The sequence below is a fragment of the Schistocerca nitens genome, chromosome 4, assembly GCF_023898315.1.
Source record: "Schistocerca nitens isolate TAMUIC-IGC-003100 chromosome 4, iqSchNite1.1, whole genome shotgun sequence".
Lineage (NCBI taxonomy): Eukaryota > Metazoa > Arthropoda > Insecta > Orthoptera > Acrididae > Schistocerca > Schistocerca nitens.
In genome coordinates, this window is record NC_064617.1 from 337,632,524 (window position 1) to 337,659,576 (window position 27,053).

General features: G+C 39.8%; 1 protein-coding gene across 1 annotated transcript in view; it reads right to left on the minus strand.

Annotated features, from left to right (window-relative positions):
* LOC126253075 (uncharacterized) overlaps positions 1-26,327 on the minus strand; it is a 40,188-nt gene extending 13,861 nt beyond the window's left edge. Inside the window, exons 1-2 of the mRNA XM_049954169.1 lie at positions 25,949-26,327; positions 4,369-4,614 (exon numbers count right to left, since the gene is read on the minus strand). Of these exons, the coding sequence (XP_049810126.1) occupies positions 4,369-4,609 (241 nt within the window). The 5' untranslated portion in view covers positions 4,610-4,614; positions 25,949-26,327. The remainder of the gene's footprint in view (positions 1-4,368; positions 4,615-25,948) is intronic.
* Positions 26,328-27,053: the final 726 nt, after the last annotated feature.

A 27,053-nucleotide genomic window follows, 5' to 3' on the forward strand; every position in this document is an offset into this window, starting at 1 on the left:
TCAGCAGGATGCTGCTTTTTCACACTTGGCATGTGTCTCTATGAACTGTGATAGGTAACTAGTTTTGAACCTTACAGGTTCATTTTCAAGCCTGGCCTACTGAGGCTGCACTGACAATCAAAATCTATTAGTTCAATTTTGACTTGGTAACAGGCATGTGTGGACTGTGGCATTCATTCTGCAAACATTTATGGAATATGTGTTGCCACTCAATATTTATTATTAAGATCAGGTAGAGTCAGTGCAGCATCAGTAGTTCTGGCTTGAAAATGAGCCTGTAAGGTTTGAAACTAGTAACCTAATAAATAAGGCAACTGTTGACAGAACCATTAATAAATGCTTTAAGACAATAATAATTTGAATAAAATATTTCAATTTATATGAATTTGGCTGAGTGCTCCTTGGTCATTATAAAGCCATGTGGTTGCTGATCTCACCCTTGTAAAACTGTGATATCAGCTGTGATATCACTGGTACCCAGGCCATCACTGTATAATGTAATATTCTCATACTACATCTGCCAGGCTCATGCAACCTCATGATGGCCAAGTTGCATGCGCTATTCAGCTGCAAACTGCTATCTTTATTGGTGGTGTTGTTAGATATTTTGATCCCTATAATGATTTTTTATATTATCCCAGAAACTGTTAGCCCTCAGGATGAGAGAGGTGCACTTAGAAGGAATTTTATGTCCACTCTCCAATACATGTTCACCTATCATTGATTTCTGTGGATAACATAATCACATACACCACTTTTGTTCAATCCACCATTGTTCTGTCATTCAGCTGATCTCCCCAATATATATTGTCTGCTCTCACACATTATTTCATAAAAAAGGTGAGAATTCTGCAGCCTACATTATCATTCATAAACTTCATGAGTCAGTGTATTTTAGCTGGAGGCCTGAAAAATGACTTGATGTTATGCCTCTGCAGGAGCTAGCTAATCTTCCTATCACTGAGCTGCAAAATTACAAAAACACAAGCTTTTTACTGTACTTCTTTACAGTGTTCTGCTTAAGAGTACTTTCTGAAACTGCATGTGATAATTATTTGTGGTTGTAGTGGCTCACATGAAAATCATTTTGTAAATGGTTCATTTTCTTGTGGAATCCAACAGCTTCCCCATGAAGCACCAGAGACCCTACAATGAAGTGCTTTTGTGCTGGATGGCAACAGCAGCTCAAAGTGTGCACATACCTGTCCATATGACTGAGTTTTCTGTGTACACTGTGGCTGAGGTACTCATTGGGATTATGGCAGATGAGAGTATTAAGGAAGAGCAAAGCTATCATTTTTCTCAACTTCAATCATGGACTTAATGTGGTCATGGATACTAATGAGATGTTCCAAGAACTCTCCCAGTTTATCACACCTGCATGCTCAGACAATGAATATAGCAGTAAAAACAACCACATTTGTGGCAGCCATGTCTAAAACGATATCCTTGAAGTTCTGCTTGGACAGTTTAGCTACAGTTGAAGCAAACGGGCATCCCATCACACCACTATCCATCCGATCATGTCGTCAAGGAATTGAGAGTGCAGATCTATCTCTGACAGGAGTGCAGGTTGATAATGACATCACATCAAATCTGATCATAAAATAACTTTCTCCAAAATGCAGATGTTTAACTCAGCTTACACATCACCGATATTCTTTATGTGATGCATGCTGTGTCTCACATGCAAAGTAAGAAGACTGGCAGGGATTCTATATTCATATCTACAGGCATACTATGCAAGACACCGTGTGATGCATGGCAGAGGGTACTCTTTACTACTAGTAGTCATTTCCTTTCCTGTTACACTTGCAAATAGAGTGTGGGAAAAATTACTGTCTATATGCCTCCATATGAGCCCTAATTTATATTTCTTATTTTCATGATCCTTATGCAAAATGTATATTGGTGGCAGAAGAATCATTCTGTAGTCACCTTCAAATGTCGGTTATCTACATTTTCTCAAAAAGAACATTATTTTCCCTACAGGATTCCCATTTCAGTTCACAAAGCATCTCTGTAAGACTCAATAGCTGAATGAATTTACTGGTAACAAGTCAGACAACATGCTTCTGAAATTCATCATTGTCTTCATTTAATGCCAAACACTCAAGCAATACCCGCTACCGTAGTCACTTACTCCAGTGTTCTATATGTGATCTCCTTTACAGATAAACCACTATTTCCAAAAATTTGCACAATAAACCAAAGTTGCCCATTGGCCCTCCGTACTACCATCCTTATGTGCTCATTTCATTTCATATTGCACGCCACATATCTACTCATTTACATCAGCTTATATTTTTCTAAATTTAGAGCCAGTTGCCATTCATTTCACCAACTAGAAAGTTTGTCTAAGTAATCTTGTATCCTCCTACAGTCACTCACTGATAACACCTTCCCATAAACTGCAGCATCATCAGCAAATAGCTGCAGATTGCTGTTCACCCAGTACTTCAGATCAGTTATGCATATATAGTGAACAAGAAGGATCCTATCACACTTCCCTGGGGCACTCCTGATGATACCCCTGTCTCTGTCAAACATTCACCATTCAGAATAACAAACTGGGTTCTAATACTTAAGAAGTCTTTTGAGCCAGTCACATGTCTGGGAACCTATTCTGTATGCTTGTATCTTCATTAACAGTCTGCAGTGGGCCAACACGTCAAAATATTTCCAGAAATCTACTAATACTGAATGTGCTAGTTACCCTTCATCCACGGTTTACAGATTATAACATTAGAAAAGAGTAAGCTGAGTTTTTTCACAGGCAAAGCTTTCTAAATCCATGCTGATTTGTGGACAGCATCTTTTCTATACCAAGGAAATTCATTATATTTGAACTGAGAATATGTTCAAGAATTCTGCAGCAAACCGATACTAAGGATCTTGGTCTGTAACTTTACAGGTCTGTCCTTTTACCTTTCTTATATACAGGAGTCACCCACACTTTTTCCAGTCATTTGACATTTGCACTAGATAATTGATTCACAATAAATGCAAGCTGAATAAGGGGCCAATATCATAGAGTACTCTCGGTAAAACCAAATTGGGGTCCCATCTGGACCTAGTGACTTACATGCTGTCAGGTCATTCAGTTGCTTCTCTACACCTGGAATGCCTATTACTATGTCTTCCATGTGGGAGTCTTGCAACTGTTGAATGACAGTATGCCTGCACATTCCTCCTGCATGAATGATTTCTTCAATGCAAAATTTAAAACTTCATGTTTCCTGTGGCCTTCTTCTGTTGCCACACGAGACTGGTCAATGAGTGACTGGATAGAAACCTTCAGCCCTCTTAGTGATTGTACAAGGACCAGAATTTCCTCAGATTCTCAGCAAGATCATTGCATAGCATACCACTGTATGCTCTGCACATTGATTTTTTTTTTTACAGATACGTGAATATCTGCTAACTTTTGCCTGTCAAGATCTGTGCAGTTTTTTTCTATTTCTTAATGGAGAGTGCAATAGTCTCTGTTTCCTCAGCATTTTCCAAATTTTGTTAAAAAGCCACAGTGGGTCTTTCCCATCCTTAATCCACTTACTTGGCAGACATTTCTCTGGAGCACAATTTCCATCCATTTAAACTTAGTTCACAATTCCTCCACATCAATCATACTGGAACTAGTGGCTGAGTAGGATGCTATCAACTGCTTATCTGCTCTTTGCTGCAAAAATACTCTCAGATCCTTTTGATGGACTTATTAATTTTAAAACCATCATCACTATGACGACATGATGATAACTAATCACTGTCTCTATACTGACACTATCAAAAAGGTCAGGCCTGTTTGTAGTTACAAGATCTGAAATATTTCCATTGGGAGTGGACTGTCGAACTAGTTGCTCAAGACAATTTTCAGTAAAGGTATTCAAAGTACTTCACAAGACTGCCTGCCCATACCATATGCAGCGACTCCCTAGATGTCCTAGTCCATACTCTGTAGGATGAAGTAGCCTCCAACTATTATTGCATAATCTGGTTTATTTCCATGCTGCTGAGCATCAACTTTATTTGAATGATTCTAAAATGGTCAGGAAATGTTCCTTCAGTCACTGAATGATTGCAAAATAGCTCTAGAGAGTTCCTATCAAGACAATGCAATATTTAATAGTGTTCTACAAATACCTCCTATAACCCTTTACTGATCAGAAGTGTATTTTTTAATACAACATCAGCACGTTCTGTGTGAAACTCTTTTCCAAAACTGTGTTCTCACTTCGCTACTTCTCATGTATAAGTATTGTTGTATAAGTATTGTCACAGGTTATTAAAAAGCAAGATAGCTGAAAACTTATGAAGCAAAATTTAATAGGTACAGTTGAATGCTCAGTATTATGGCAAATAATTGCTTACCTTGACATTTCTCACTGCATGTTTGATGATCAGTTGCAGGTCCTTTTTCTGCGCATACCTCAGAACATTCCCGACAGTGGGGAGAATGTTTAGCGGCACAAAATTCAAACAAACTGCACTTAATCTCACCACATGGTTTAACTCCAACATCATACTGAGGAAGTGCATCACTTACTTCGATGTGTATAATACACACATGCAGAAAAAAGCAGGCAGGCCACAGAATTGCTTTCTGGAGCATGATTTCTGTAAAGAAGGAAAGAAAATAGAAATTAGGTTTAATAAATCGCCTACATTATTTGGGATTACCACTGGATTAAGAATGGTGCAATAAACTATGTACATTATAACACTAAAATCTTAATGTACTGTGGATAAAAATTATAATGATAACAGTTGAATGTAGCTTTCAATGGTTTCCAGGTTGCAGGTTATACATAAGAACAACAGTAACTGAATGATAAAAACATTGATTATACCATTGCCTATGGCTGAGCTGCTGTTTTAAATTAATAATTATATTTCATAAATTGTTACAAGAATGCTGTAGCTCAATTGAGAAATCTATGAACATGTACGAATAAACATTGGCTTGTGTCTGTATGTGTGGATGGATATGTGTGTGTGTGCGAGTGTATACCTGTCCTTTTTTCCCCCTAAGGTAAGTCTTTCCGCTCCCGGGATTGGAATGACTCCTTACCCTCTCCCTTAAAACCCACATCCTTTCGTCTTTCCCTCTCCTTCCCTCTTTCCTGATGAGGCAACAGTTTGTTGCGAAAGCTTGAATTTTGTGTGTATATTTGTGTTTGTTTGTGTGTCTATCGACCTGCCAGCGCTTTTGTTTGGTAAGTCTCATCATCTTTCTTTTTAGATATATTTTTTCCACGTGGAATGTTTCCCTCTGTTATATTCTAAACATAAGATGATTATGACAATATGATGTACAGGGTGACCCATGTAACTTAACCATCCCGAACATATTTGGTGCAGAAACAAACATAAAAAATGTATCAAGTAAATGTTTTGTTATTGGGAGATATTAACGAACATGATTGTCTTTCCTGTAACTTTGTTCATTAAGAAAATATGAACAGCAGTACATCTTTTTTAAATGACGCTCTATATTTTTTATTCAGTAATATATTTCTTCTCCTCAACATCTGTTGAATAATATATCACACTATAACATGTAAACATCACATTACAAAAAATGTAAAACAAAATTGACTTTGACTCTCCTGTACTAGCAAATGTGCAAGTAACCCATGCACCAGTCATTCAGTCAACTGTCTTCTGTTGAAGGGTCATGTGAGAACAACGTACACTAATGAAGGGAAGGTGAAAATGTAACTCATCTGTGGAAAACAGTAACTACAATAAAGTTTTCATAATTGTGTTTCTATTTGTTTACTGTCAACTGTCTGACAATGGAAAGTATTTGTTAGCAGGACAGTAAGAGCAACAATGTTTTCTTAATCATATTTCCATTTGTTTACTGTGAACTCCAGTAAGTGAATTAGTTCATGACTTCTGGTACCAGCACTGTGTACTACTACAGGAGAGTCAAAGTCAATTTTCTGTTACGTTTTTAATAACATTATGATTACTGTGATACATTTCCCAATAGATCTTGTGGAGAGGAAGTGGATTACCAAATAAATAAAAAATACAGGCTGCTCTTTAAAAATGAAGATTGCTGTTTATATCTTCACAATGAACAAAGTTGCAAGAAAGGCAAATATACTGGCTAATGAACCTCTGGGAGACAAAATTTGTTTGATGCATTGTTTTTATTTTGTTTCTGGGCAAACAGATGTTTGAGGTGGTCAAGTTAAATGGGACATCCTTACAGTGGAGATGTTGATTTGCAGATAGTCACAACAAAGAGTTTGCCACACAAGTAAGCTTTTGGCCAAAAGGCCTTCTTCTGAAGTGGACAACACACACACACACACACACAGAGAGAGAGAGAGAGAGAGAGAGAGAGGGGGGGGGGGGCATATACACAAACAAAACTCATACACACAAATAACCACAGTCTCTGGCCACTGAGACCTTACTGCGAGCAAGTGTGCAGTATGAGAGAGGCAGTTTGTATGGTAGAAATAAGGAGGAGGCCAGGGTGGGGAGGGAAAGGTATTGTAGGGTATGGATGGCAGACAGTAAAGTACTGCCTGTGAGAGCATGGGGGTTGTGGTGAGGATAGAGTAGGGCAGCTAGATGCACTTGGGAGGTTAGGCATGTGCTGGGGGAGGGGGGGGGGGGGAGGAAGATAAATAAAAATACTGTGGGTTGATTGGTGGAACAGAGGGCTGTGTAGTGCTGGAATTGGAACAGGAAAGGGGATGGGTGGGTGTCTAATGAAGGTTGAGGTCAGGGTGGTTATAGGAAGGTAGGATATATTGCAGGGAGAATTCCCACCTGTGCAGTTCAGAAGAACTGGTGTTGGTAGGAAGGATCCAGATGGCACAGGCTGTGAAGCAGTCATTGAAGTTCAGAACACCATGTTGGACAGTGTGCTCGGCAACTGGGTGCTCCAGCTGTTTTTTGAGCACCATTTGTCAGTGGCCATTCATGCAGACAGACAGCTTGTTGGTTGTCATGTCCACATAGAACACAGCACAGTGGCTGCAGCTTAGGTTGTAGATTACATGACTACTTTCACAGGTAGCCTGGCCTATGATAGAATAGGTGAAGATTGTGACCAGACAGGAATAGGTGGTGGTGGGAGATTGTATGGGACAGGTCTTGCATATAGGTCTATTACAGGATATGAGCCATGAGGCAAGGGGTAGGGAACAGGGATGGAGTAAGGAGAATGTGTAGGTTTGGTGGTTGGCTGAATACTATTGTGGGTGGGGTGGGGAGGATAGTCGGTAGCACATTCCTCATTTCAGGGTATGACAGAGGAAGTTGAAACTCTGATAGAGAATGAGATTCAGTTGCTCCAATCCTGAGTGGTAATGAGTTATGAGAGGAATGCTCTTTTGTGACCAGATGGTGGGACTTTGGGAGCCAGTGGATGGCTGGAGAGATAAGGCATTTGAGATCTGTTTCTGTACAAGGTTTAGGTCTGTGAAGGCCTCAGTGAGACCCTTGGTATATTCCAAGAGGAACTGCTTGTCACTCCAGATGCAATGGTCTTGGATGGTTGGGCTGTATAGAAGGGACTTCATGGCTTGAAATAGGCGGCAGCTGTCAAAGTGAAGGTGTTGCTGGTGGTTGGTAGGTTTGATGTGGACGGAGGTACTGATGTAGCTATGTTTGATGTGGAGGTCAATATCAAAGAAGGTGGCTTGTTGAGTTGAGGAAGCAAATGGGGGAGAAGATTTTGATGTTCTGGAGTAATGCAAGTAGGGTGCCCTCATCCTTTATGATGAAGATGTTGTCAATGAATTTCAATCAGGTGAGGGGTTTGGGATTCTGGGTGGTCAGGAAGTCTTCCCCTAGGTGGCCCATGTATAGGTTGGCATAGGAGAGTGCTATGTGGGTGCCCATTGCTGTGTCACAGATTTGTTTGTAGGTGATGCCTCCAAATGTGAAGTAATTGTGATTGAGAAATGAGAATATACACTAAGGTGACAAAAATCATGGGACTGTGATACACACACATACAGGTGATGGTTGTATTGCATACACATGGTACAAAAGGGCACTGCACTGTCAGAGCTGTCATTTGTACTTAGGTTATTCATGTGCTCATGGCCACAAGACAGGAATTAACAGACTTCAAATGCGGAATGGTAGTTGGGGCTAGATGCATGGGACATTCCATTTTGGAAATCATTTCAGAATTCAGTATTCAGAGATACATAGTGTCAAGAACATGCTGAGAATACCAGATTTCAGGCATTACCCCTCACTATGGATGACACAGTGGCCAACCATCTTCACTTAATGACCAAGAGCAGTGGCGTTTTGTAGACCATACCAGTGGGCCCCTAGATGACTGAAAAACTGTGGCCTGGTCATATGAGTCCTGATTTTAGTTGATAAGAGCTAATCATAGGGTGTGAGTGTGGCACAGACTCCATGAAGCCATAGTCACAGGTTGTCAACAAAACATTGTGCTAGCTGGTGGTGGCTCGGTAATGGTGTGGACTGTGTTTACATGAAATGGACTGGGTCATTGACTGGAAATGGTTATGCTCAGCTCCTTGGAGACATTTGCAGCCATTCATGGATTTCAAGATACCAAACAATGATGGGATTTTTATGGATGACAGTGCACCATGTCACAGACCAGACCAACAACTGTTCACAGTTGGTTTGAAGAATACTTTGGACAGTTCGAGCAAATGATCTGGTGACCCAGGTCACCCAACATGAATCAATTACATTTATGGGACATAATCAAGAGATCAGTTTGTGCAAAAAAAAAAAAAAAAAAAAAAAACCTGCACCATCAACACTTTCGCAATTATGCATGTGTATAGAGGCAGCATGGTTCAGTATTTCTACAGGGGACTTCCAACGACTTGTTGAGTCCATGCCACAACAGGTTGTCGCATTATGCCAGGGAGAAGGACATCCAACATGATAGTAGGAAGTATCCCATGACTTTTTTCACCACAGTGTAGTTGGTCATGGTGATCAGGAAGGAAGTCATAGGCTTGGAATCCATCAGGCATTGGGAAAGGTAGTGTTTGCAGTGTTTGATATAGGCAAGGCCATGGACATTTGGGATGTTATCATAAAGGGAGGTGGTTTCATTAGTGATTAGCAGGGCACTGTGTAGTAAAAAAACTGGAACTGTGCTGTGGAGCATTCAAGGAGGATATGGCTGGTGTCTTTTATATAGGAGGATAGGTTGTAAGTAATAGGCTGAACGTGTTGGTCTGCAATGGGGTCAAAGTAACTGAACACAATACGGTGTCCAGAGTGGTTGGGTTTATCGACTTTAGGAGGCATGTAGAAAGTAAGGATGCGTTGTGTGGTAGATAGGCAAGAGACAGACTTGGGAGAGAGGGTCTGGGATGGGCCTAAGGATCTGAGGAGAGATTGAAGATCTTGTTGGATTTCTGGAATGGGATGGCAGGATTTATAGCTGGCCAAATCTGGCAGCTAGCTGGGTCCTTCTGCCAGGTAATCGGTGCAGTTCAAAACCCTGGTGCTGGAGCCTTTGTCAGCAGGTAGGATTATGAGGTTGAGATCAGTTTTTAGGTGGTGGATTGTTGTTCTACCAGGGGACGTAAGGTCAGCTTACTTGTTGAGGTTTTGGGGAATGATGGTGGGGCAAGGTGTAAGATTAAGAAATTCTGATAAGTTAACAGCAGGTCATATGGGGGCAGTGGTGAGGGGGGATCATGGTTGGATGAAGGAGTGTACTGAGTCATGCAGTGTTCATCATTGGTTTTGGGTTGTGTCTGACTATTTGAGGGTTGGTGGCGAAAAGATTGCTTCTCCCATCATGTGCAGTTACTTCCAGTCTAGTCTTGGCAGCCAGAGACAGTGGTCATATGTGTGTGTGTTTTTTGTCTACTTCATACGAAGGCCTTTTGGCCAAAAGTTTACTTGTTTATCAGTATTTTTGTTGTGCCTGTCTGTGACCCAACATCTCCACTATATGGTGAGTAGCAATCCATCATTTTCTAATATTGTCATTATTCCATCCTCACTTTTATAGTGTTTGGTTTGAAATGGAATATCCTGTATACTCAGACTTCTATCAGAAAAAAGGAAGTCAAAAACAGTGCTGTACTTTCTATAGATGTAAAAATAATTTCTTGACAGCATAAATGATAATTAGAAAATAATTTCTCCATCTCACAAACACAAAAGGCTTTAATTATGTGAGAAAAAGAGGAAAAGGGAAAATAAAAAGTTATTATTTCTTCAAAACTGCTGTTTTTATATTTTAATAATAGATTTAATGAAACAAAGAAAGATAATATACACTGAAAGGATAAATTTCTGTGGCATACAGGCTTTACATTATTAAGGGGATGCCCTGAAGTTTGAGAATACTTCTTTGAGATATAAGTAATTAGCTCTCTTCATTTGATGTTTGTATTCCAACTATAATTTTCCATTAAAATGGAACATTACCTCACTCAGTGTCCTTATGATACCAAACCTACCTCACCCTTCCTCTCTCTCTCTCTCTCTCATTTTTTATTTTTCCCCAACCATATTATGATCCATAATTATTTCTTCTTTGTGTGCCAAATATACAAACAAATGTATAGAACTGACCTAGCACCATTGTATGCTAAATTGTTTGTGGATCACCTAGAGAATTCCCTTCTTCCCCACTTGACCCCTAAACCCTTGTTTGGTTTAGATACATTCATGACATCTTCCTGATGTGGATTCGTGACATGGATAGCCTTTGCTCCATTCTCCAGAACATCAACATCTACTCTGAAATATGTTTCATCTGCTACTTCTAACTGAACAAGCTACCTTCTCAGATTTTGTGAATTTCACCTCTCAGGTGATTCCAAAAATACATCTGCTCACATCAGCTGTATCAAATGGAAAATTCAATTAAGAAAACTGTTAAATTACAAGAAGACAGAGTGGCTGAACAGTGCTTACTTTCAGGTTCTGAAATGCTAAATACTACTGGCAAAAACACTAAAAGCAGAAAAACCAATTCCTTTCCTTAGGAAGGAAAGAGGTGTTGGTTGAAGAATGTTCAAAAGGAGAGACAGATATTCAGAACCCATGCTGGGAAGACCATCTATGAAACACAGAAGAGGCAATGACACGATAGGACCATGTTCCATAGGACCTGCCTTATTTTATCCATGGGGTTCCACAATCAACTCCTTGATTTTCTGAACTTAGAGTAATTTGAGAAATTCCTTTCTAAATGTTTAGGGTTCTTAGACAGGCAGCCTGGTAGCTGCAAAATGCTTGGCTAATTTATCAGTGATGGACATTCTCATAGGTTCAACCCTTGTACAACTAATTATAATGCTCAGTGCTGTTCCCTAACAGAAACAAAGTTGTAACCAAAAACGGTTGGCTAATTAATGACCTTTTCTAGTCCCTCTCATGTTACAGAAAGCATTGTGCATATCCAGTGTAGTGACAGTACTGCTGATTGCAGCACTGTGCTCAGGTTTGGAGAAAACAGTCCCATCCCCCTACAGTTATATATAATGTAGTTCCCTTCAGTTCAGAACACCTTCCAAATATTTCCCTGAGCCCCATGGCTACCTCAACAAGCACAGCAGCCAGCAACATCATAATTATCAGAATTCTGTTGGCTGCATTCTCAAAAATTTTGGAAAGAAGTGAAATATGTCTTGAAATAAAGATGAATTTTGATTTTTTACAGATGGAATAACTATTGCACATTTAAGCCTATCAGGAAATCTGCATTAAATCACTGATAGACTACAAATATACCTCATGATGATTTTAACTATATTTTGATAATGATGGATTTCTATTCACCATAATGACGACACGCTGAGTTGCAGACGGGCACAATGAAAAGACTACACATTCTGTCAGAGCCTTCTTCAGAAAGAAAACACACATACATTCACACAAGTAAGTGTACTCCACTCTCACATGACCATTCCAGCCAGAATTCTGGCTGGAGTGGTCTGAGATGCCAATTCTGTATCTGTAAGATTTGCTTGCTAGTGTGACTGTGTGAAGAATGCTTTGGCAGAAAGCTTCATGTGAACAGTTGTTTCATTATGCCTGTCTGCAATTCAATGTGTCATCTTTAAAAGGTGAGTAGCAATCTAGCCTTTCACAATATTCTTGATATTTCAACCTGGAATTTTCCTTCAGAATGATTTTATCAAATCTACTCAGTGATAAATACTCTTCTGGTAACACCATCACCATAACCAGAAAAAATTACCACTTCTAAGGTGCTGAAAAACTTTTATACTTTTTTAATAGCTGCAGTATTGAACCTGAAGCCCATCTGCAAAGAAAAATAATGTCTACTGTAATAAATCTAAAGCTTTTGTATTTGTATATTTATTAATGGATGAAATGGCTGTTTACGCTCTGAAGAAGTAATCACTGAAGCTTATGAACAATTATTTGTTTTGTTATTTCTGTCATGTCTGTTACTTGAGGACTTAACAAGTACCACAATCATTTCTCTCCTTTCCGTTTGGTGAATCTCTGTGTTGTTGTAGTGGTTTTCAGGCTGAAGACTGGTTTGATGCAGCTCTCCATGATACTCAATCCTGTGCAAGCCTTTTCATCCCTTAATTAAATGCTGCAGCTCACATCCATATGAAACTTTTTACAAGTACTGTACTAGTCTCTTGGTCACCTGGTGCAAGTTTTACACCTACACTGCACTTCAATACTAAACTGATGATTCCTTGATGCCTCAGAATGTGTCATATCCACCATTCCTTCTTTTAGTCAAGTTATGCTTCAACTTCCTTTTGTACCAAGTTCTAATCAATACCTCCTCATTAGTTACATAATCTACCCATCTAATTTTCAGCATTCTTCTGTAGTAAAACATTGAAGAAGCTTTTCTTGTCTTTTTGTCAGCGGCATATCACTCCTGTGTAAGGCTACATTCCAGACAAACACATTCAGTGAAGACTTGCAAACACTTATGTATGTATCCAATGCTAAAAAATTTCTCTACTTCTGCCATCGTAAGTTGCTTTACTGCCTAAATACCAAAACTCAACTACTACATTTAGTATTTCCTTTCCTAATACAGTTCCATCAGCATTGCCTGATTTAATTTGATTACATTCCATTACCCTCATTTTACTCTTGTTGATTTTCAACTTACACCCTAATTTCAAGATTGTCCATTCCATTCGCCTGCACTTCCAAGTCTTTGCTGTCTCTGACAGAATTACAAAGTCTCTGTATAAGAACAAATTTCCATTATATACTATGATGATGATGGTAAAAAGTAAACTCATATGACATTGTTGGCTGTAAGACCCAAAGGGCAGCTTCAGCCACCTAATCAGAAAGTTTTTTTCCTATCCTTCTTGCACAATTGCATGTTTCCTTCAAGAAGTATGAGAATTGTGAGTTTAAGTGTATCTGGTAACTGTAGGTGACTGTAATGTGTGTGTGTGTGTGTGTGTGTTTGTGTGTGTGGCTGTGTGTAGTGTAGTGTCATCTTTGTGTTGGATGATGAGAGGAGAAAGAGGATGAAACCTGGTGCTGGCACATAGCCTTCTCATCTCAAACTCATCTCAAATAGCACAAAGAGGGCTGCCAGTTTAACACCCACATTTGACAGATGGATCATCATCAACAGTGAAACATGGCCTCACTTCATGAGACACTGGAAAGAGGTTTGGAATTTAATTCAGGACATTGCACAAAGACTAGTGATCAGGGACTTTACATCACCAATTCTCATCCCTTTTGCTGTAAAGGCTATGGGGAAGCAGCCAACAGCATGTGGCATACCCAAGCAGTTACTTATCCAAGTACTGTCCATGCCTGATGTTGCTTAATTTCAGTGATGTCACAAGAGCTGGTGTATTCCACAGGTCAAGGCTATTGGATGCTATCGTGGTCATTTCATGAGATGTGTGTCGGAGTAAGTAACTTGATGTTTCACATCAAATAATGTTGCTTTGATTCTATTGTGCATAATAGCAACTGACAATCAACACCATAGGGCCAAAATAAGAATTAAATTAGTAAAGATAAACTACTGCAGCAGTGATTACCCTTAATAACACGAAATTAAGAAATTGAGAAGTGAAGGAAGGGACTACTCTTAGAGTTAGTTAAAGTTGTTTCACTGTTTTGGTATGAAACATATTGTTAAACAATTTACTTTACTATCATGTGTCCTCCGTGTCACTGACTTTTAAGATGTGCTGGTGACTAAGAACCCAAAATAACTTATATGTTGAAATAAATTAAAATATGACCAAGACTTCAGATTTCATGTTGTTTGACTCTTCTTGGAAACAGTGTATCCAGAATTATAAAACAAATCCTTCTGTTGTGCTGCACAATGCCTCTCTTTTAGTTTTTTCCCATGGAACTGAAGAGCATCCCCATGATGCTCTTGCACTTACTACACAAATTTGTGTTAAAAAGCACTTTGTTTTCTATTGTATCCTCTCTACATTCTTTATTAATCTTACATGGTAAAGATCCTAGATTGATGGGCTGTACTCAAAAACCAGTCCAATAAGGTTTTTGTAAGGCATATCCTTTGTAGACAAAACACATTTCTGCAGACTTCTTCCTGTGAATCTCAGTTTAGGATGTTTTTCCATGCCTGTTTTTGTGTTTGTTCCACTTTGAACTCTTTTCAGCCAAATACTCTTAAAGGTAGGGTGTTTCACATATGATACAGGCACATATTCCCAGTTCTTGCAGGATGTGTGCCAGTTAGGTCCCTTGGCAGACATCGCATGAGGGAAAGGCAGTTATTCTGCCTAACTGAGCGTAAATTAAGATGCAATGTGATTACATTAAGCTTAACTTTATTTGGTCAAAATGATGTCCTTCTGCAACAAGAGCAGCCCGGCATCTTTTGTAAAAAAAATGTCAAACACTTGCTGAATTTCAGTTGCCAAAATTCTTGAAACTACAAACCTTTAGTCAGTCAGTCTACTGTCTTCTAGCTCCTCAAGTATATGTGGATTGTTTCATACACCTTACAATTTACCATTCCCCTAAAGATAAAAATCATGGGGATTTAGATTGGTGTGGGGGATGACAAAGTCAACTACATTACCATCAAAAACACCTGACAATGCTGTCACTGAAATAGTTACAGTGTCCTGCATGAAGTAACTGCATCTTTTCATTAACTGTAAGTCTCTGAATAAACATTACAATACACTGAAAGGACCAAAGTCATGGAATAGCTCCTAATATCATTTTGGACCTGGCATGATGCAGCAACTTAATGTGGCATAGAATCAACTCATTGTTGGAAGCCCCCTGAAGAAATATTGAGCCATGCTACCTCTATAGCCAGTAAGAGTGTTGCAGGTGCAGGATTCTGTTCATGAACTGATCCCTTGATTATGTCCCGTAAATGTTCAATTCATGTCAATTGATCAGGTTGGCCAAATCATTCACTTGAATTGTCCAGAATGTTCTTCAAATGAATCACAACAATTGTGGGCTGGTGACATGGCACATTGTCAACCATAAAAATGAATGGCTGCAAATGGTCTCCAGGCAACTGAACATAACCATTTCCATATGAAGATGGTATCTGTTCTTTCAGACATGTCTGGTGATCTTGCAGCTCTCAAAGAATGAAATTACAATGAAATCCAGACCATTAGCTGCTTACAGGCGTTGATAAATATCACCAGGAACAGTTGAACATGTGTACTCCAACCAGGACTTGAACCCGGGATCTCCTGCTTACATGGCAGATGCTCTATCTGCCTGAGCCAGCAAGGACACAGAGGATAGTGCGACTGCAGGGATGTATCTCTGGCACGCTCCCCGTGAGACCCACACTTCCAACTTACTGTCCACACACTACATTTGTAGTGCCCCTGCCCACTATACTCATTACTAGTAGCAGTCAGTCTACCAATTCCCGTAAGAGTTTGAGCAATGTGAGTACATCTGCACTGAAGAAGATCATTGGCCAATAAGCCTTATCTATATGAAGATGGTATCTGTTCTTTTAGACATGTCCAAAAGAACAGATATACGATTGGTAATCTTGAAGCTCCCGAAGAATGAAATTACAATGAAATCCAGATCATTAGTTGCTTACAGGCATTGATAAGTATCAATGCGGACAGTTGAAAATGTGCGCCCCGACTGGAACTCGAATGGAGGAGATCCTGGGTTCGAATTCCGGTTGTGGCACACATTTTCAACTATCACTGTTGATATTTATCAATGCCTGTAAGAAGCTAATGATCTGGATTTCATTGTAATTTCATAACCATTTCCAGTCATTGATCAGTTCAGTTGGACCAGAGGATCAATTCCACCCAATGTAAACACAGTCCACTCCTTTATGAGGAGACCACCAGCTCGCACAGTACCTCATTGACAGCCTGGGTCCACAGCTTCTTAGTGTCTGCACCATACTCGAAAACTACCTCAGCTCTTATAAACTGAAATTGGGACTCATCTGACCAGGCTACAGTTTTCCAATCATCTAGGGTCCAACTGATATGGTCATAAGCCAAGGAGAGTCGATGCAGGCAATGTGCTGTTAGCAAAGGCACTTGTGTCAATCATCTGCAGATTTCATCACACTATGCTAATGGATATGTCCCACATTGATTTCTGTGGTTATTTCACTTAATGTTGCTTGTCAGTTAGCGCTTACAATTCTATGCCAATGTCACTGCCCTTGGTCATTGACTGAAGGCCGTCAGCTACCATGTTGTCCGTGATGAGAGACAATCCCTGAAATTTGGCATTACCTTATTCAAATAGACATCAGCAGTTATGTTTGGTGGAAAAAGATTGCTTAAATAATTTGTTTTGCACTAATTGCACACCACACTCCTTCTCCACATCATGCAGAAGCTCTTGATGTGACAGATGAGGATTTTCAGAACTCCAACTTCAACTGTTCTGCAAGCTCACATATCCTGATAAATGCAACCATGATTCATCTGAATAAAAGAGCATTTCAGGATCAATCTTTCCATCACACACAGAGGACAATAATCAATGACAGTAATGACATAAAGTAACAGTATCTGAATTGCTCAGTTGTTGCCCTGCTATTACTTTGTAAGGTTTCAGTTTGAGGTTGTGCAAAGTTGTTCCTGACAAACCAGTTTGAAGTGCTAAATGGCTCACACTCTTAATTCATCTAGTTTATTCTTGGTTTGAAAGCTTTTTTTTATTTTTTATTATTTTTTTGTGTAACATGGATCCAGTCTCTTAAAATATCCTTATTAATCTATATCTACAATAGTATATCAAACAATGGAAACTCTAGGTAGGAATATCAACTATGTAGGAAAAGACAGATTGCTATTTATATAAAGAAGATATGTCAAGTTGCAGACAGGCGCAATTAATACATGTAAGTCTATTTTAATTGTGCCTGTCTGTAGCTTCACATGTTTATGGTAAGTAGCAATCTATACAGTAGTATAATAACTGGAAACACACTGACTCATTTAGTATGAGGGCAAGCTAGTAAACTGCTTCAGACTCTGTTCTTGCATACTTCAGTACAAATAAAAATTGTTTATCCTTCATGTACATCACAGTGAACTGAAACTATACACAGCAAAAAGAAAAACAATGTTTACACAGTTGCATAGTAAATTAGCTACAACATGCACTGTTAACTGATATCAGCATAATGGGTGGAAGCATCATGCAGTGATCAGAGCCTGGGAGCAGAGGTGTTGGTACTTGCGCAGTGCTGGAGACAACATGTATACCTTACATGAAACACCCTGCATTTTATGATAATTTCTGTTACATCCACACTGATATCCTGTAATCTGGCATCAATGCGTCACCTCTAGCATGGGAAGTTCCCTTTGTGCATCGCGAGAGGGCATTTGTTTTGCATGTGCCGGTTTTAGCATGGTGTACAAGTGTGGGACAGAAGATAGGTTTTTGGTAGGACACTGGTCACAGAAATCTTCTCAGAGCAGACTACACATCAACTTTGCCCACACTTAGTAATGGTCGCTAACTTGGAAAGGCAGTGGGTTTTTCAGTATCGAGCCAGCTACGTGATTGGTGGTGACATATAAACCCTTTGGTTCCATCATGGCTTCCTGTTGCTGCTAGAACATTTCTATGTGCTGGAGCCAGGTTCTGCTCCAGTCAGAATGGTAGATCATCAAGGTGTAACTGCTGGGAAACCATTACAAACAATAACTACCAGCATTTGATGGAAGTTCATGTTGATCTTCCATTGGTTTAGTTACATTGTAATGGTGCTCAGTTCCACGTAAGCAAGTGAACATACTGATTGTGTTTGTAAAATTTGACAGTGTTTGAGTGTGATCGGCTGTTCCATCATTTACCTGTAAGCGATGATTAGTTCTCTGTTTGATATTTCAAAGTCAGGTGCCAAGCATTGTGGTACAGTATTCTAAATTTGTGTGTTGCTTTTATTTTAAGACTGAAAAGAGAGTGCTAATAGTAATTTGTGCATTCTTCTCAGTTAATTTACCCTGTAAATACTGCACCCCTGGGTGGGATCTTATGACAAACTTCAGCTTGTTTTGTTCATTTGATGTATGCTCTTGAGTAGTGGAAAAGATGTAACTCTGATATCTTCTCTTAAATTATATGTATTTCTTTTGAGATGTTGTGACATGTGGAGTAATACTGCTTTCTTTCTGTTTTAGAGCTCTAAAACCTAATTGTTTTATTGTACCTATTTGTATCTTGTGGGACACCCAGCTGAGACCTGTGCCAAATGTAAATATGCCTATAACAGCTTCTGAATTAAGTTTTTCAGGCTGATTCCTTGGTGTCCTTTGTCAGTTATTGGTCCCCCACTTGTAACTGTAAATAAGTTGTGGGATGTAATTCAACTCTTGTTATTGGAATTCAGTTTTAGGCACAGAGGTCCTTTTAAAGGAAAGTTTTTCTTATGTTTATGTTGTCTATTTTACTTATCAGCACCTTTAGGACTATTTTGATTCTCACAATGTCTAATTGTCTGTTTGACTTACTGGCACTTTTAAACTATTTTGATTTTTATAGTATCTTATTTATTTTTTGGCACATTAAAACAGGTCAGTAATTACCTTATGAGCAATTTACTTAATAATTAAGGAAGCTCAGATTACCAGTGTGTGCCTTATGTAATTTGTTGTAGTGAAATAAGTTGTAAACATTTTCTACTGAGTGTGGGCTCGGTCGCTTACCAGTGCTGGATCCCCACATCCTTACCATTTCAATAGTAGGAGTGTGTGGTTCAGATTATTTTATATTCACAATCTGTAAGAGTCTCACAAGCTGATCATAAGTTTTTAGAGCCAACACTGTCATCCAGTCTACATTTGTGAGGTATATTCCAGACAGAAATTATAATTTTGCTGCTCTTCATTTCAATGTGTAGGCAGTGTTCTGTTTCCAGTGGTATGATGTCATTATGCTTCTTATTACAGTTAATATAGGAGACTAATTCTGGGACCATGTCATTGTTGCTCTTATAGTTAAGTAATACCGTTTTAGCTTTTACTCTTTCTAGCCTGAAAGGGTAAAACCCTGCACTTAATGTGGCTAATCTACTTCTCTCTGAGTGTGTCACATAATTGATCATTAGACGTATAGAGGAGATTCTGTAACATAAGAAAACCATATGTATACGTAAACTGTTCTTTACCACTTGAGGAGTCACTTCCTTTCTATAGTGCTTAATTATCCTGTTAAGAGTGGCTGCACAATTTTTCATTTGATACTGGAATTTAAAAAAACCTGTATCCAAGATCATTGCAGAATCACTTGAGCCTCAGATTTAAGCCCTCTATCTGGTTCAAAACCAGAGTAGTGCAACCAACTCTGTGATAAATGCTTTCACTTCATAAGCATAGCATCCGGTTTGTAAAAATCCAGATGACAGGTTTCATTCATGCCAACACTATGTTCAATTTGCAATTGACACACTGTGCTCTCAATAGCTACCTACAGAGCCTCCTTCACATCTCATATGAGACTTCACAGCAAACATGTTATATGCACACTGTCGTCTCTACCCGTTTTCTCACATATTTTTCTGAGGAGCTTCAGACTTCCTGAATGGATTTATAGTTTTTGCTTACAATGTGCTCTAAAAATTAGATATTTGTCATCAATGTGTCCCTCTGCTATAATATGAAAGTAAGACTGCATTAATTCAAAACAGATGGCATGAATACCATAAAATTTTAGTTGCCCAGGTAAAACATTGTGGTACACAATGAATGGCCTTTACAAGAACACAGATTACATCAAGAGGGTTATTTTTTAGGTCTAGATGTTGGGGCTTCATTTGTATGATCATATATTTTTTGCGAAGACAGTCCCTCATGGAAGCCAGATTGAGAATATTAATCAAGTTTGCTTTTGATCCACTTCTCAAACTTAAAAAAGTCAAGGAATTAAATGGCTCCTTAATTAGAGGTGTTGTCATATTTCAGTTTTGATGTACAAACTTACTACTGCATATTTAAGTTTATAAAGAAATTTGCACTTATTAATTGACTGATTACAAAGGTCAAGGATAGTTCTACCATTCCTTGGGGCTGTAGGAAGGAAACGGTCCATTGCTGAAGTAAATCTAATGCATCCAGATTCCATTGTTTACTATGATATTCAATATTTTCTGCTACTATGAGGAAGTAATAACTGAAACTGGTGATCAATAATTTCAATGAGTTATCATTTCTCCCAAAGCTGTTATCTACAAACTCCACTTCATTTACCTCACTTTTTGTTTGTTTCTTGTATAATAAAGCTCAAACTGACTTTTGTAACTGAAGATATGCCAGTTCAAATCCTTGTGGTATAAAATTTTCACTCACAGTATTTGGTCAGCAAGGGAAGGGGAGGTGGTGACATGAAGTTTCTGGTCGCCAATCTCTGCACCAGTGTCCTGAATGGAGCTCCAAACCTCTCTACAGTGTCTCATGAGGTGAGGTTGTGAGACTCTGTTGGTGGTGATCTATCTATCAGATGGGGACATTGAGCTCAGTGGCCTTCTTTCCACTATTCAAAGACATTTGGCATAAGAAGTCACCTTTATACTGCTAATGGCCTTGTCAAACAGGGCAGAGGAGTGGACAGAGGTGCAGGGCACTCTCTTTTCCTTGGGTTGGGAAACTGCCCATAAAAGGTGGAAGAATCAGCAATGGGCAATGGCATGAGGATGCAGGACTGTAGCTGAAAAAGTGTCATGATGATCTCTCCATTGGCAAAAGATTTTGGACTAGTCCTCCGTTCAGATCTCCAGGAGAGGCTGAAAAGGGGGAGGTTACTGTGAATAACAACAAAAGGATAACATTCTATGAGTCAGGGCATGGAATGCCACATGTTTGGACATGGTAGGGAAGCTAGAAAATCTGAAAATGGAAATGCTAAGACTCAATATATTTACAGTGAATGTCAGTGATGTGAAATGGAAAGAAGACAAGGATTTCTGGTCAGATGAGTATTGGGTAATATCAACAGCAGCAGAAAATGGTATATTGGGGTAGGATTTTTATGAATAGGGGAGTGGGTAATTTGGTACATAAAGGGAGACAAAAATCTAATAGTGACAGAGGATTGGAATGTGGTTACAGAGGATGGAGTAGAAAAAAGGGTTGCAGGAGAATATAGGCTTGGTAGTAGGAATGAGAGAGGAGAAACACTAATTGAGTTCTGTAATTTCAGCTAATAATAGTTCATACTCTGTTCAAGAATCACAAAAGGAAGAGGTATACTTGGAAAAGCCTAGGAGATACACGAAGATTTCAGTTAGATTACACTATGGTCAGGCAGAGATCTGGAATCAGATATTGCATTGTAAGGTGTACCCAGGGTCAGATATAGACTCACACTCAGATCACAATTTGGTGATGATGAAGAATAGGCATAATAAGAGACTAATCAGGAAGAACCAATGCACAGTGAAGTGGGATATGGAAGCACTAAGGAAAGAAGAGGTATGCTTGAAGTTTTCTGAGGCTATAGACACTGCACTGATGAAGAGCTCAGTAGGCAGTCTGGTTGAAGAGGAATGGACACATCTAACAAGAGCAATCACAGGAGGTGGAAAAATCAGCAATGCTCAATGGCATGAGGATGCAGGAGGTGACTATGAGTAGAAGACAGAATAATCAACAAAAGGATAACATTATATGAGTCAGGGCACAGAATGCCAGACTTCTGAATGTGGTAGGGAAGCTAGAAAACCTGAAAATGGAAATGCTAAGGCTCATTATATTTATAGTGAATGTCAGTGATGTGAAATGGAAAGAAGACAAGGATTTCTGGTCAGATGAGTATAGGGTAATATCATCAGCAGCTGAAAATGGAATATTGGGAGTAGGATTTTTATGAATAGGGGAGTAGGACAGAGTGTGAGATACTGTGGTGAACAGTTCAGTGGTAGGATCTTCTTGTTACTTTGTGACATGTTTCACATTTGTGAGCTAAAACAATGTAATCACTCACCACTGTGAGACTGAATGCACATGACATGGTAAGAAAAGTGTATAAGCAAAGCAGATTTGAATGGGCAATCATTCTAGTAATGATACAGGCTGCAAATAAGGAAATGCACTGACATAAGCTGCTATGAGAAACAGCAGATTGTTACTGCCCAGTACTCGGAAACAAAAAAGCTGGTCGGCTGTTTGCTTGCTACTGCTGTGGCATCTATAGAAAATAGTTGTAGTAGCAACAAAGTGTTGAACATTCATGCCTGATCACAGAGATTTGCACATTCTATAAAGTAGGAAAGGCATTTATCTGTGGCAAACCTGACAGCTAAGTACAGTGCTGGTGTAGGGACAAGTGTTACAGTCCACATTGTTAAATGTACACTGTTGAATATGGGGCTCCTCATCAGATGACCCTATGTGTTCCCAAGTTGACCCAGTGACACTGTCAGTTATGACTGCAGTGGACACAGGATCACTGAAATTGATCCATGGATCAATGTAAATGTGTTGCCTATTTGGACGAATTACATTTGTTTTTGCTTTGGGTGATAGTCATGTCCAGATACAGGCTGTCATCTAGGTAAAGGGCTGGTCGAAATATAAACGATTTATTGCTGCAAAATAGCCATTATAGCTATACATTAGATTACAATCATTTGAGAGTGAATTCGAAATACACATCGTGCTACGGATGCAGGTCGCAGGGAGCTGTAATATGCTTGAGCAGCATTCTCCTAGGCTTCCATGGAGCCTTTAGTAGTAATAGAAGCAACATGACAGCTGTGGACTACACGAACATTTTACAGACTATGCACATCCCTCCATACTTTGTCTGTTCATTGTTGGCGATGGCATCTTTCAGCAGGATAACTGTCCTTGTTGCAAGGCCAGAATCTTGCTACAGTGTTTCGAAAAACATGTAGTGAACTCACGTTGCTGTCTTGACCATCAAATTTGCTTCATTTAAATCCAATGATTCACATCTGGGAGGGCATCAATCGCCAGCTGCGCGCCCAAAAACCACCGGCACATAATTTCGGGAATTGCGTCACCTGTGTGTAGACATCTGGTGCTTCATGTACTACTGTAAACATACCCAGCACTTGTCGAACCTACGTCACGCAGAATCGATGCTGTATTGCATTTCACAGGTAAACGAGTGTTGTGTTAACCAGGTGGTAATAATATTTTGGTTCTTCAGTATATATGTCATAAGATGTAGCTGATTCAATCATTCCTCATGGAGAAGGAATAACAGTAACCTTTTTGTTGTAGCTAAAGTTCTACCTGCCAATTTCCATTAATGCACGATGGCACTGGGAAACTAAAGCCTGCTTTTCAACAGCGGTGTGCAAACTGAAGTAGTCTCCTACGGCCTGAGTGATAATTTTAGTGCTGCAGGAATTAGTGAGATGCCACAGTTGTCAGAAATCCTCTCCGTGGCTTCTCATTTGCTTTCAAACAGCAGAATGATTCACATAGTGCAGAAATACTTGCTATGTCATCTTCCTTCTACAATCTGCTTATCATAGGGTACATCATTTGACCACCAGGGTCAGGAATACATGTTCCCCAGTTTACGTCTGAATAAAAATCGGATCAGTGACAAAACGTTCAATGGATGTCAAACAGTGTTACAAAGTTTGTGAGACATATTACTAGGACAAAAAGTCGTATCTGGACATTAAAATGTTCTCTTGCCTTTAATTAAGAGTCTTCGCCTAATTATTCAGTTCTTACGTTTGTATCATCTTGTCTTTGATTTGTATACGGTCCCAAATAATTTCATGAATATTTGTACATTCAGTTTGTGGCTACGGATTCCAGCGAGCAGTTCAGTAAAGCGCTCATTGAAGAGATCTGGCATTACTTTTTCTGTAAAGTCAAGATCACCCTTCCTTTCAAGGTTCCTACAAGAATACTTCATTAGTTTACGTCGTTCAATGTGAATCTGCTGAATTTCAGCAAATCCTACATGGTGTTAAGCTAACTGAAAGACGTTGGTACCGGTAATAGTTTTTTTTTTTTTTTTGCCGTTACATTTCCCTGAACCAACTTTTTAAGCTCCTGTATCACAGACACTTTTTTTTCACTCTAAAACGGTAGACAATGTAACTCTTGATATTTGGAGCTGGTCTGAGCCGTTAACATATAGTTCTATTTCGCGTGTTTTGACAAATATTACCATGAACCTGCCAGCGGCTTGTTTCACATCTGATAGCCTCCCGTTATTTTGCTAACGTTATGTACCGATGAAATATGTTAAACGCTTAATCGTCAGCTTCTGCGGACCATGTGACTTCTACGGCTTCCTGAATGCTTCCCAAACAAGGCCAGCTGCTTGTCATCGTTGGCTCACGAAATGTCATGATAACTGTTTATGTCGCCACCATCTGTTTTCCATAGCTGGTATCTCTAAATTTGAGAGCGAAAGGAAGGTGTAAGAGAAATATAAGGGTTTAACGTCCCGTCTACGACGATGTCGTTAGAGAAGAAGTGTCATGATTTATAAGGCAATGTGATGATGTTTATGCTGACATTGCCTCTAAAGACGAGGCATACTTACACTTTTATTCTATTGCACGTTGATGTTTTTCGTTCTTTTTTTACGTAACTCTTGGTATCCCCGTGTAATCTGGCATGTCACTGGAAATATGCACGTCAAGAAACGGAGGAAACCATAATGCAGTTGATTCGAGTAGTAATTGTAAGTAAAAAAAAAGTGGCACATTTGCGAGATTTGTTTATTTTCGCAGATGTTTGTCTCAAAGTATAATACTATTGTCCATGAGTCACATCCATAGGCACAAAACTGAGCTGTCGGAAAATATATGTCGCGATTTTATCCGTGTCGTTTCACAGGAGTATAGGGCTACTTATGAATTAGGAGTCTTAAGGAACTTAGCAACCAATTTTCGATGTTTGAGGATACTGTATTATCAGATTTCTTCCTAGCATGAAGAGTTCAGCCCGTACCTAGAATTTGAACGCACATGAGTCTCGTAAGTCTCTCATCTCCGAGTGACTTACGAAATGGGAAACTTCGCCCAGTTCCTAAATGTGTCAAGCGAATGTAAAAGCCTTCCAACCTCTTCTTCGAACCACTGAATCGTTCGTCCGCCGAAATTCGTACAACACGTTTCGTCAACGAGGTTTCATCATCAGTTGCCTGGATATATTTTATTAAAAACTGTTTAATCCATTCTCTAAAGGTTGCATTACGCTTTCATTTGCTAGTCAGTCTTCCACCGCACGTAACAGACGCCCACAAGTAATTTTTGCTATGATGGTTGGTACACGTACAAGTATTGCTCGAAGTGTAGGCGTTCCAGTGAGCAATAAAAAGAGAGAACGACGGAAGATTCATAGTGCAAACAGCGAAAGGACGCTGCCTACGCAAATGAGTGACGCACGATGACTCAATGCGTCGTCTCCTGTCCGTGCGTTGAAGTCCCAGCGGCTGTGGCCCACGACAAACAGTAGTAACTTTGCGTGACAGTTGATGTACACTTCCATCAACGAACCGCGCAAGGAAGCAACGGTACACGTACCTGCGTGTTCCTGTAGGAGCGTCTGGTCTATGTGGAAAGCAGGTCGCCGATTAACTGTTCTGATTTAGAGGCCTGGCAGCAGTTGTCCGCTCAGGCCCGAGTTCGTTGCCCTGGCATCCGGCATACGTTTATGCTCTCCTGATACACTCGCGCACTCGAAAAACACCCGCGCACAGGCACATCCCACTATTCGCTTGGAACGAGAGCGCCTAGCCCTCCCTCGCAGGTAGCACCACGTCGACTGGATTCCTGTGCACGCGAGCAGCAGAGGCTGTGGGTGGGGGAGCGCTGCCCCTCTACCTGTAGGTACAGTGTCCACACAAAGCACAGAACGGCTGCGCGCCTTTACCTGAGGCGGCGGCAGCACGCAGGCTCCATGCGGCGTGCTAATGGTGGGGGGACATATACGACACTGTCGCTGCAACCAAAGTCGCCCGCAGCTATCGCCCTCCAGCTTGGCGCAAACCAGCCACACGCACACGATGGTTCCCTTCTCTGCGAGGGCCACCTAAGTTTCCACAAACTACCACTCGATGGCGGTAATGAGATGTGACTAGGGTGACTAGATGCAATTGTTTAAAAAGGAGGACAAATAGTTTCAAAAAGGAGGACAAAGGAAGAAAAAACAGGACACATCAAACGGGTCAACTGCAGATGAGACTACCTCTCGTCAGCTTTGGACAAGTCACGTGACTGCCGGGAATTACCGGTAATACTAGTAGTTAATTGTTACTGATGGTCAGGTGGTGGTTAACTGACTAATATAAAAATAATTAAAAATATTGATTGTGGTGACAGTGTGGCGTCAAGTGTTTTGTTATGTCAACAACACGGAATAGTTTACAAAGCAAAAAACGTAAGACCATTCACCTCCCTTCATTCGACGCACCGCTACCAACATCTACAATTCAAACAGCAGCTGACGAAATGTAAACTGCACTTTAACCTTCCGAATACAAATAAAATGAATGACTATGAAACAATGAAATAAAACCATGACAGTTATTTCTTACCTTTATTGGCCACTGAGACGTACATTCGAGCTCCTCATATCTTACATTCTGCTTCATTTCTCCCTTTCTTGAAAGCCGGATATTTGCAGGAA